Source organism: Nipponia nippon, unplaced genomic scaffold, assembly GCF_047370975.1.
Source record: "Nipponia nippon isolate SJK-2023a ecotype South Korea unplaced genomic scaffold, ASM4737097v1 scaffold_29, whole genome shotgun sequence".
Lineage (NCBI taxonomy): Eukaryota > Metazoa > Chordata > Aves > Pelecaniformes > Threskiornithidae > Nipponia > Nipponia nippon.
In genome coordinates, this window is record NW_028262346.1 from 6,090,830 (window position 1) to 6,102,882 (window position 12,053).

Genomic DNA, 12,053 nt, shown 5'->3' on the forward strand with positions numbered 1-12,053 from the left:
AGTAGTTAGAGCATTGGGTCCTGATCCTCCTGCTCTGGGAGGACATGCATAGGGACTGAGCAGGGCTCTAAGTCATTAGTTGAAGCGAGGTGGGGGTCGGTCTCTTCTCCCTAGTAACGAGTGATAGGACGAGAGGAAACGGCCTCAAGCTGCACCAGGGGAGGTTTAGGTTGGATATTAGGAAAAACTTCTTCACCGAAAGGGTGGTCAAGCATTGGAACAGGCTACCCAGGGAAGTGGTTGAGTCTCCATCCCTGGAGGTATTTAAAGAACGGATAGACGTGGTGCTCGAGGACATGGTATAGATGGACTTGGCAGTGTTAGGTTAACGGTTGGACTCGATCTTAAGGGTCTTTTCCAACCTTGACGATTCTATGATTCTATGATTCTATGAAATAATACCACCCTCTGCTGAGTAGCAACAGGTCCAAGCCACCGTAAATAATAGCTAGGTACTCTCGGAGCCTCCTTCAAAAAGTCTGGGAAAACAGAAATGCCTCCCTTCACAGACACTGGGAGAGTAACTGTAACAGTGACCAGAAGAAAGAAAGAGTTCAGAAAGCAACGAACATACTTAATACCACCAAATCTCCAAGTCTCTCTTCTGGGAGCTTTTGCACAGCAAGTTAAGAAGGGAACATATGCGGAGAGTTTAAGAAGAAGTGGGGAACAAAGGGGAGCCCTGACATCTCTGCTGGGGGGAGGCGCTGGCTCTTGGCACAGGGAAAGTGGCAGCAGCTACTAAACAGCAGCATCTTATATTGGCTCTGGGAGCCCTCCAGTGGCTGCGCACCCACCGCTGCCTACAGCGGGAATCATGTCCCCAAACAGGAAAGATGTAGCAGGACCCTCTAGCGGCATAGCTGCCGAGATGAGAAGAGGGAGTCCAGACATCAGCCCTTCCTCCAGTCTGAAGCAAAAGCAGCAAACCTCAAGCTAAGCCCTGACAGGGAATACATGCTCCAAAGCTAAACTTAACGTCATGGGATCACTGTATGGGAGATGACATGGAGGGGAGCATGGTCAGCACTCCACAAGCCCAGAGCTTTGCAGATTAGCAAACTGCAGAGCAAGTTTGCTAAAGCTAAACCCAGAAGGAAAGAACAAGCGTTTGCACAAGGATTTTGGGCAAAAGCTAGAGCTCTGATTATTTTAAATGCAGGTTAACAACAAGGAGAAGAATGACTTGCAACTTGTCAGGGTCATGGAAGTCCAGATGGCGCAGGGTACCAGAGGACTCCAGAGCGCTCTTCCACCACTGAACCTTGACACAAGTGCTCAGCTGATTTTGAAAGAAGAGGGTCTTGAAAAAAAGAGTGTCTTGAAAAAAAAGTGTCTCTTGGAAAAAAAGAGTGTCTTTTTACACCTAGGGATGACTACAACCAGTGAGCACAAGGGGTAAAATACAGTTGGCTTGCAGGCTCCAAGTTCAGGAGGATGAACTACCTCAAGCCAGGAAAGCAAGGGTCTCACTTGCCACCTCCTTAGGCAGTTTGCAAGGACTTCCTCCAGATCGGTGGGTTGGTAGCACTTGAAAGCCATCCCCTCTTGCAGCATCACACACATGGAGTGGGCATTTGCAGCCCCAATCTGCAGTCCCCTTCCTTTAGATGGAAAATGGTAATACTCTGATTCCTTCTGTTGGATTTTTCACATGACTGACCACAAAACTATTAATATCTGAATCCAGAGCTGGTTCAGCTAGGCAACTCATTCCCTCCAAGGAGAGGAAAACCACAACTTTTTCCATCCCTGGAAAAACCTTTTGTGACTGCAAGACCAGCAGCTCAGACATAGTAGAGACGATTCTGGTTTGCTGATACACCTCAGTGGAGAACATCAACCAGCATGGGAGAGTTCGGTTTGTTTCTTCTGTGCCTCCTTCACATCTCCAGGAAGGGTGAGTTCTGAGCTTGTTATGAATACCTGTCTGATCAGGGCTTTTTTTCTCTCTCTAGTCAAAGTGCCAGGTGAGTTGCCTGGTACAATAAACTCTCCAGGAACTGCACCATCCATTGTGTTGCCTAAAAAGATGCTGAAATTCCAAGTGCATGTGAGAATACTGGAAAAACTCAAAGGCTTGACTCTGCAATTGTCAGAGAGGTCTTTGGCTTGTTTGGGGTTTTTTTTTGCGCTTTTTGCTTTTTTAACTTGTGCAGGGAGTTCATCTTCATCTAACTTTTCTCCTGCATTGTCAGTTGGATGCAGCATTTCCATCACCACCCAGAAGTGCTCTTTCACGTTCCTAGGAGTTATTATACAACAGACACAATTTGCTCCAGTTCCACTGAGCACTTAAGCTCACATTTAACTTCAAGTATGCACTGAAGTTCCATTAAACTCAATGGGATTTGCTTAGATATACTGTCAAACAGTGTTTGCTAGAGCAAAGCTAGTGTCTGTGGTGGTCTCCAGCTCTTGATCTTGTTATTGTCTTCATGACCTTTCCACTAGCAACTAGCAGATACACTGACCTGACAACTCCTTTCAGGAGTTCCCTCGTGCAAGGTGTGTAGGCTATTTGCCTATGACCTTCTCTGTTTCTTGTGAGAGCTTCAATCGCAGGAACAAATGGAGGCTGGATATTAGCAAGAGGAAGACATGGAAGACCTACCATGCTGAAGCTTTAAGGTTAAGGTTAAATTATACACAAGATGCTGACAACTCCCTCCACTCATAACCTAGGCAAACTGTGTTTCCATAGAAATGGTTGGAGCTGGTGACATTAGAAGCACTTCTTTTTAACGGTATTTCTCATGTGGAAGGCAAGGGGATGTTTAAAGTGCTAAAAATAATGTTCTTTGCTTAAGATTTAGAAAAAAATGCAAACCAAAAAGGTGACAGAGAAAAGAAAATCATGTACTCAAAAGCACGTTATCTGCAGTTCTCCAAAAGGAAGGGTTACAGTGAGATGCTGTAACATAAACAAAATAACATGAAATAAACTAGAAAGCAATAGCATTTTTTGTTTTCATTGCCAGGTCCTTGTGTTCAAAGTCCATGAGCTTCCTGAAGTTCCTGTGGCCATGTAGCCTTGTGTATTAGATTACCTAGGCTGCAAAAGGTACTCATATAGTTATAATGAATGACAAGGCAGCCCGACATCAAATCTCAGTAACCAAAATACAGATAAATAACTTAATTGCAGAGAACCTGTCCTATGTTGGCCTTTGTCCATTGTGCAGGGCACAATAGACTAATACAAGCTGCATCACCACTGAGGTATTTGTCAATTATGGAAAACAGATATATAAACAAGCAACAAATCATATCTTCGAGTTTACACGATTAACCCAACAGATGAATGCCCACAGACCACAGTGAAGTCAGCTAGACCAGGGATGGGTGGCAATTTTTTACTGGAGCCTTTACATTTTTCACAGTTATTCTCAGTTATTGAGGGGTAAGCTCCTGATTTAATGAAGCCATCAAGTGAGTTTTATAAGACAGGAACATAGCCACAGATGTTCCTGTAGCCATCTGCTGCTACAGCTGTTGCAATTAGCAAGACAGTGGGTAGATACACATATCTATATGGAAAGCACTGCCTACAGGTTTGTTGATGCTGTTGGTTCCTCGGGAAGGGAAACAGATGAGACTGAGCTTCCCCTATATACTTCAAAGGTGGGGAGCATCGACTCAGGTGAAGGCTGTTTTCGTCACTGGACAGAAACGATCAGACTGGGTCTGGTGGCAGTGAGGTTCAGCTCCCCAGACTGCACTAGGATTTACTGTGACCAAATTTGGCCAAGAGAGCAAAATCACAACCGTTGGTGGCATCTCAGCTGGAAAACTCAGGATTTCCTTCACCGTGACACCAGGACAAGGCCTGTCTGGGAAGACAGTGGCAGCTAGAGTCCACATAGTGACAACCTGCTCTGCTAACAGTGAGATGCTTTCTTTACTGTCAAGGGCATCCTCCTTCCTACGACAGAAGCTGATACAGGGAACTTGCCTGTTCTCACCAGTCCTTGTATGATGAGTATCTCCAAGTCTTTATTCAGATCCTGTCGTGTCTTACAAATAAGATGCTACTTTGTGATGATAGCAGCATTGATCATTAGAAGCATCAGCTGTTACTACCTTCCCCAGGGGTAACGCAGCCACCAACTGATTAGTGTAACAAATACTATAATGTACATAGGAGCATGTGTGTGCATGCACTCAGATACAGTGCTGCTACAATGCTTATTGCTTACTACATTTCAGCGCCTAAAGCCACCAGATCTCTGAATACAAGCAAAACTTTTATTGTTAGCTTTTTTTCTTTTTTTTTTAATAAAAAAAAGAAGTCTGTTCCTCCAAGCACATAAATGTCTGTTAACTGCAAAAGACTGCGTTAAACAACTTAAGGTGCTATTGTTCACTTTACAACCAAGAGGCCTGCTTAGGAATTAAATAACTTTCAACATGAGCTAGTTAGTCCCCTGAGCTCTGCTGCAGACTGGTACCATATCTAGCCACCGTAACTGGGGCATGTAATCATCTGCAAGTCCTCAGCAAGAAGGACAGCACAGGGCCCACCAAAGGAACAGAGCATCCATTTTCTGAGCAACAATACAGCAGGTGCAGCAAGGATGCCCAATTTCCCTCTTAAACACTCCAGATAAATCAGTCTTGATCATCTCTTTTTGCTTCTAGGTGTGCAGTCCAATGGCTGGTCCGTTCATGTCCCATCTGATGTTACTGGTGAACTTGGGAAGATGGTTATCCTGCCCTGTACTTTCACACACCCCTACAAAACATTTGACCGGACCCTCACTGCCATTTGGAGGATCAAAGAACCTTACAATGGCACAATAGTTTTCAAGTGCATTAGTCAGAGCACCAGTGAACTCTGCAAGACTGCCATCAGCTACAAAAACAAGTACAAACTGCTTGGCAACCCTCGGCACAAGGACCTTTCCATCAGGATTGACAATCTCACCTGGAGCGACAGTGAGAGATACTTCTGTCGGGTGGAGTTGTCTGGAAATATCCATGACAAGTATGAAAGCAGGAATGGGATAAAGCTGCATTTGATTGGTAAGAGGGCAGGAGAGCCAAAGCAAACCCCAAAGCAAAGCCACCCCATAGGGAAGCAAGAGCCACAAGATGTGGAAGCTGATGAGATGGTAACAGACATTGACCTGAGAAGGTCTTCCAAAGGGTTGGCTTTTCCAGCTCTGGGAGTAATTTATAACATTTGGGCAGGGAATACTCATTGCCTTCTGCAGTCTTCCAGTATGAGGTGATGGGCACAACACAGGGAAGGGAATAGGAACAAAACTGGCGAGGAAACAGCCAGGCTCCAGCTGCCAGGGTAAGAACCAACCAAGTCCTGGGCATCCATGCTCATTGCAGGGGGGTTGAACTAGATGACCCTTAAAGGTCCCTTCCAAACCAAACCATTCTGTGATTCTATGATCCCACTTTGTCCCTGCAGCACAGGATCTGTGCAGGCAGCAGAGAGGCAAACTGGGGTCAGCAGCCCATGGGGTGGGGTAAAAGATGTCCTTGTTATCAGGATTTAAACTGATTTAATTTTTTAACTAATTTTTTTTAACTAATTTTTTGACTGATCCTGTTATCAGGATTTAAACTCAGCCTGGCTGCTGAGTCAGTTTTGGGCCCCTCGCTACAAGAAGGACATTGAGGTGCTGGAGAGTATCCAAAGAAGGGCAACAAAGCTGGTGAAGGGTCTAGAGCACAAGCCTTATGAGGAGCAGCTGAGGGAACTGGGGTTGTTTAGTCTGGAGAAGAGGAGGCTGAGGGGAGACCTTATCGCTCTCTACAACTACCTGAAAGGAGGTTGTAGCGAGGTGGGGGGTCAGCCTCTTCTCCCAAGTAACAAGCGATAGAATGAGAGGAAACGGCCTCAAGCTGCGCCAGGGGAAGTTTAGGTTGGATATTAGGAAAAACTTCTTCACTGAAAGGGTGGTCAGGCATTGGAACAGGCTGCCCAGGGAAGTGTTTGAATCTCCATCCCTGGAGGTATTTAAAGAACGGATAGACGTGGTGCTCGAGGACATGGTATAGATGGACTTGGCAGTGTTAGGTTAATGGTTGGACTCGATGATCTTAAGGGTCTTTTCCAACCTTAATGATTCTATGATTCTATGAAATGTAAGCACAAGCAGGCCTGGGTGGTAACAGGGGTTTGGGAGGACAAGATACCCAGCATTCATGTGCCATAGGTCCAAACTCCTCTGGAGCAGGAAAGGTTAAGTACAAACAGCTTGAAAACCAGCTCTGATCAACAAATGTCAAACTTGGTGAGCTGGCAGTCTCCATTAACACCTGAAGCTTCTTGGGCTGCCCTGACCATTGAGCTACACCCAGATTAGAGAACACAAGGAGGAGCTTCACCTCCTCTTGAAGGTTCTTACTGTATCCAGCTTGGGCTGAAACACTGTTCTGAATCCTAAGCAAAAAAACCCTGAGCTCTTACCCATGTCTGACTGAAAGCAGCATCTCCAGCTGCCATGGTCACAGTTCGCTAAGCACACCTGATCCTGTCCCTCTGGAGAGCACATGGTCTCAGACTCCTCCAGTCTTTGCTAAGGGATCACTTAGAAACCACAGGAGAACAGCCACAAGGCAAAGCATCTTTGTGGCAACACTAGACAACAGTCGCACAAGGTGCGAAGTCCATCCACGGGGTGGGCATCTGCATGGAAGTGACATTTGGATCCCCAAATAAGCTTGGGACCCATTGCGATAGCTGTTGTATGGATGTATGCAGGGTGTTGCTTCTTCCTGCGGAGCCTGTAGTCTAAATAGACACAGGGAAGGAGAGAAACGCAGAGGTGAACCACACAGCAGCCAAAACTGAGTCTCAAACTCACACGCTGCCCATTGGCTCCCACTGAAGCCCACATGCTGCTCATAGTACAGAAACCCAATGCAAGAGCCCACCACTGCAGCAGGACTTGTTTGCTCTATCAGCTGAATAATGTGGCTGAAAAAAACACCTTCTTTTAGAGTTGCTCAGCATGGCAGAGACACAGCAGAGCAAGCAGGGGTGAATCTCCAGCACAGACCACACAGCCCCAGCTGTGCCCCATCATGCCCCAGGCTGCAACGTGCTTTGTTCAGACCCAGCGTTCAGTTATAAGGAGACCCTGTTCAGGAAAGCGCTAATCCCATCTACCCGGGTGCGCTTGCAGATCGAGGGAGTGCTAGGAGACCCCAGTGGCCTCAGGAACAGACTCAGACCTTACCCACGAGTGCAGAGGTGCCACATGTTGGTTGATTTTGCTTGTGAAGTGAAACTGCCTTACACCTGCTGTGCACTGCGGGTGTCCAGACAAGGCCCGAGGATGAGCTCGGTTACTTCTTGGGAAGTTCTGCATAGTCGAGGCTCTCCTTCACTTGGAGCAGCTCCTAAACACACACACAGCATGACCAGGGCAGGATGTCAACAAAATCTGTCTCTCAGGGGCTGCCTGGATTTTAACAACAGAGGAATGATAACATAAGCAGATATGGTACCCAGGCTGCACCCTTCTTTGGGAGTAGGCCCCGACAGTATGAATGGGAGGGGTTAAATAATGTTTAAAAGGTTAATTTAAGCACCAAAACACACAGACACATGACAACTAACACAGCTAGCTTTCTTACAGATCAGTCTTCCAGCCTCAAACCTGCATTACATAGACAAGGGAGAAGACCTGCTGTAGGTGGTTGCAAGCTATGCATTTGCTGTCCAGCCTGACAAAAAAATGAGAAAAATATTGAACTCCTGCTTTTCTTCTGTGAGGATACTCATTTAGTTCCCTTCAGTTCCCACAATGCCTTTAGGAACCAAATGCATGAAAGGGGTCAACAGGTCCAGCAGGAGAGGACCAATGGGTAAGACAAGCTTGGTCCTATCAGCTACGCTTCCTTAGCAGACTAGACAAAAGACATGTCCAACAGTGTGTCTCAACATTTTACATCCCCCAAATTATCTTTGCCACTGTTCATTCAGTCACACAATCCCATATGTTATAAATACAGGATACAAAATTAGTGGTCCTGTTTTGGTATTGGTGTGCTACCCCAAAGCAACCAGGAACCTAAACCAGCTGTTGGGTGGTCACTACAGGGTTGGAGAAAAACATCAAAAATAGGTTGTAGCAAGGACTGTAAACGTTCCCTGACAATAATTTGCCAAATCTGGGAAGTCTCTGTCACTGAGCAAAGAGCTCATGCAAATGGATCTCTCCGTGTGTGCTCTAGAAGTCAGAGACCAAGGGAACAGCCATGAGACGCTGGCAGGAGAGCACCATGGTTGTCTTGTCCTGGACTGTGTGAGGATGCAACCAGTATGAAAAGGTCACCAGCTGCACCTCTGCCTACATCACAGACAGCATTGGGCTGCGATTCATAGTGCAACTGCAGAAAGCAACCCATCTTCATGGATGATTGCCCTGCTACAGCACAGTGCCTCTGCCTTCTGCGACCGTGGAAGGTCACAACAGCTGAAGTTGACCGAAGCTCAGAAAACTGCGTAAGGCATTACAGGGATAAAATGCAAATAGAGTACACATCCTTGCTCCCATGCTTTGCTGGGTGAATCCCTTTGCTCCTCTATCCAATATAAGCAGGATGGGGAAATCTAGGGAAAGAAAGTGCCAAGAAAAACAAGGAAGGGGAGGTTTGATCCCAACGTTCCCCTGATATAACACGCTGAGGGTCCACCAAGACCAAGCACTCGTTCCAGGTGTATTGTGTTAGACCTGCCTTTGAAACCTGATGCACTTTCCCTCCCCTGTTGTGATTTCTGCAGCTGCCCCCAGGATCATTAACATCACTGTCAGCTCCAACGGGGATCACACCTTCCAGGCATGCTGCACCGCCGAGGGGGAGCCAGCACCCACTCTGACCTGGACCGGACCACCCTACAGCAACCTCACCTCCATCACCAGCATGAACCACCGCGTCACCAAGGAGCTCCAGTACCTGACCCACGATGGAAAATACACCTGTACTGCTGTCAACAGCCATGGGAGAGCAGAGGGGGCTGTGTACTTCTATAAATTCAAAGCATCCAACAGCTCCTTCTTCCTGATCCTGATCTTTGTGCCACTGGGAATCAAAGTGCTCATTTTGCTGGTGATACTGGGCTTCACCATTTTCTCGAGAGGAGGTATGTATCGCTGTTACCTTCAGTGGTCTTCCTCCATCAGACTGGTAACCAGTGATGGGATGCAGGAGACAAAGTCAGGCAGGAGGGATCGGGTTTGTTTTGAGATTTTTAAATTATTTTTCCACCCTAGGAGAAGGGCATTTCTAATGGAAAAATCTAAGAACAAGTAAGAGGGACCTCCTGCCTGACCGGTCACAGCCTGCAGACAGGAGGTCTCCTTCAGAAAGGGACCTTTGAAAAGACAGAAGGAGCAGGAGTTTCCCTGTGCCTGAGGAGAAATGCTAATAACCACCCTCCAGTGCAGCTTCCCAACAGCTCTAGGTCAGTCCTGGCTCCCCAGCTCACTCCAACCACATTGCTAACCCACGTCTTCTTTCCCACTTCACAGGTTCCTCCTCTGCCCCATCCAGCCTGGCCCGGTAAGGACATTCTGCCTTCTACTCATGTTAACCAGCAGGAGGGTGGAGATGGTCAAGGAGAGAAATGCAACATGTCCTTGGTCTTGGCAACAACCTTCTGGCCTGAGAGCAGGCGCCTGGGACAAGGACAGGGTTGGGCTGATGGCCAGCCAAGCCGGTGTGAGGGACCAAGGCTTGGGCACTGCTGGGAGGAGGCTCTGGCTTGGCTACAGCTGAGAAGAGACCCCACTGACGTGAGGACAAGGGACTGGGGCAGCAGATTGGAGAGACCATGGCACATGGATGCTGCAGCAGTAAGGGGCTAGCAGAAGTTCAGGTGGGCCATAGGCCCAGAGCATGGTAGGAAGCCACATTAAACTAGCAAAAGAGCCACCCACCTGAGGGATAGGCAAGGGGAATAGGCTGGGAAGGCATCCGTGGCAGGCTGATAGGCTGATGAATGAAGAAGAGAGGGAAACTCTCTGCAACAGCAATCCTTCTCCACCCTTCTGCACCCCAGTCTCTAATGGGGCAGAAAAAGAGCCCACGTTGAAGCTGATGAGCTCTTCCAAGTGTGGAAGAAGGTATGGAGATGCTGAACAGCCCACCTCAGAGCCAGCTCAGGTGTGGCAGGGCCTGATTCTTTGGCTGGTACCCATATGACGCTCCCACAGTACCCTTGGCACTTCCCATCAGCCAGCACAAGACCGTTCTTGGACACTCCTGACAGCTGTGGTGGCCAAGCTAGAAAGGGATGGGGGAAAAAAACCCAACCCAAAACAAACTAAAAACCAAAACCAACCCTTAGGCTAAACCTAAAGAAGCTGTACCTGAGGTCAGTATAATTACATCTGCCTGGGGCTGCTCCCTTCCAACCTGAGTTATCCTTATGTGATGTCTCCTTCCCCCACCTTACCCAAAAAAGATGGCCATTTCAGCAGGACAGTCAAGCGTACAGCATCAGGACACAGCCAAAGAGGCAACAGGGAATTTAATCCTACAGTTAAATTTGTAATAATTATTTCCAAAAGCAGTTTTTGCTGATATAACAGTGTCTAAACCATACTGCACCCTTGATAATATTTGTATAAATACATACGTAGATGAAAGCTTAAAAACCAAGATCCTCCATGCTCTTACATGAGAAGTTCCGTCTCAGGAGAGGTTTGCACAATCTCCTGAGGCTCTGAGCAGCAGGACAGCAGTGGAGTTTATGCTAACAGTGTAGGAGATCAGTCTGGATGCTTTAAGATGTAAAACATTAGATGCAACTCAGACACTTAAAAACTACCTGCTGCAGAGGGGAGGATCCATATCAGACAGTATTGCAGACACTGACCCTGACTCTCCTTAACCACTAGTTGAAGCTACTCATAAAGTTTAGCGGAGCCAGAAATGTGTCTTCACCTTCATTCGCTTCTTCCACTGCCAGGCCACAGCTGCAAGACTCCACCTACGAGAACTTTGACCGCAGACACAGCGGTGGCCAGACTTTGCCGACAGAAAGAACAGCATCGAGACGCAGCTGAGGACCTGGGCGGTCTCATCCACACTCACTTGCATGGTTCAAATTCCTGTCTGCTCTGTACATGGGTGCCTTTTCCCAGTGAACATAAGACTGATGTTGACTAATGCACAGAAGGTCAAACAGGACTTGTAAATGCATGTTTTTCATCCCTGTTGCTGCTTACAAGCATGAGAAGCCTTTAAAGGAAAGAGAGAAGACAGAAAAGAGAAGACAGAAAAGAGAAAACAAAGAGGGATGGAGCTGGAAGAGCAGAAGAGGATCTACATAGGATGTCAGTTCTAACCAACCTGTGTGTTTTTAGTCCGTATCAGATAGTGTTTAGCAAGCAGATAACAGTCTACCATTTTCTCACATCTTTTTGCTTTGGCATTTTTCAAATGTTACTTCAAAAAGCAGTTTTCACCACTCCACTTGTCAAACCACGTGCAGCTTCCTAGAGCCAGCAAGTGAAGTATTTTCATGTTTCAAATACCAGCTGTGAAAAAATGCTACTGGAATTTCTGCAGGGTTTTTTTATTATTATTCCTTAACTTCCAGAAGAGTTTATTGAAGAGTTTAAAGGAAATCTTAACTTTCAAGAGGAGTCCAAGCAAAAAGGAAAAGAGGTTTTCTGAAAGCTGGTACAACTGAAAGCAAGGCATTCAAAGGGTGGTCTGTATTGTAACTCTACTGCAGGTCCTAGAGCTCATGCGCACACACAAGCAGAATCTCAGCTTTGTGATAAATATGCTGCGAAAATGGTCCAATAAACCAAATTGGCTTTTTGTTTTTTTTAAAAAAAAGAAAGTTATTTTTAAACAATTTCCATCTCTGTGTTACATGAAAAAATTCTTTTAAGGCCTGACTGCTCATCTCTTAAATTCTTCTGAGATTAAGTCACTACTACAAAGTCGCTGGCCATCCACAAACAAGTGTCTAACCCCACTGTGAGCATGCTTCAAGACCAGGTGAAGAGACCCAGCTTATGGTACAGGATGACACAAGTCAACCTGGAGTCTTGGTCAGGCAGACAAAG

The 12,053-nt window shown here is 46.6% G+C and overlaps 1 protein-coding gene across 1 annotated transcript; it reads left to right on the forward strand.

Moving 5' to 3' along the window:
- Positions 1 to 1,848: 1,848 nt before the first annotated feature.
- On the forward strand, positions 1,849 to 11,039 carry SIGLEC15 (sialic acid binding Ig like lectin 15). The gene is made up of 5 exons (XM_087763629.1): positions 1,849 to 1,900; positions 4,642 to 5,025; positions 8,753 to 9,112; positions 9,501 to 9,531; positions 10,943 to 11,039. The coding sequence occupies exons 1-5, from the start codon at positions 1,849 to 1,851 to the stop codon at positions 11,037 to 11,039; spliced, it is 924 nt and encodes a 307-aa protein (XP_087619755.1).
- Positions 11,040 to 12,053: the final 1,014 nt, after the last annotated feature.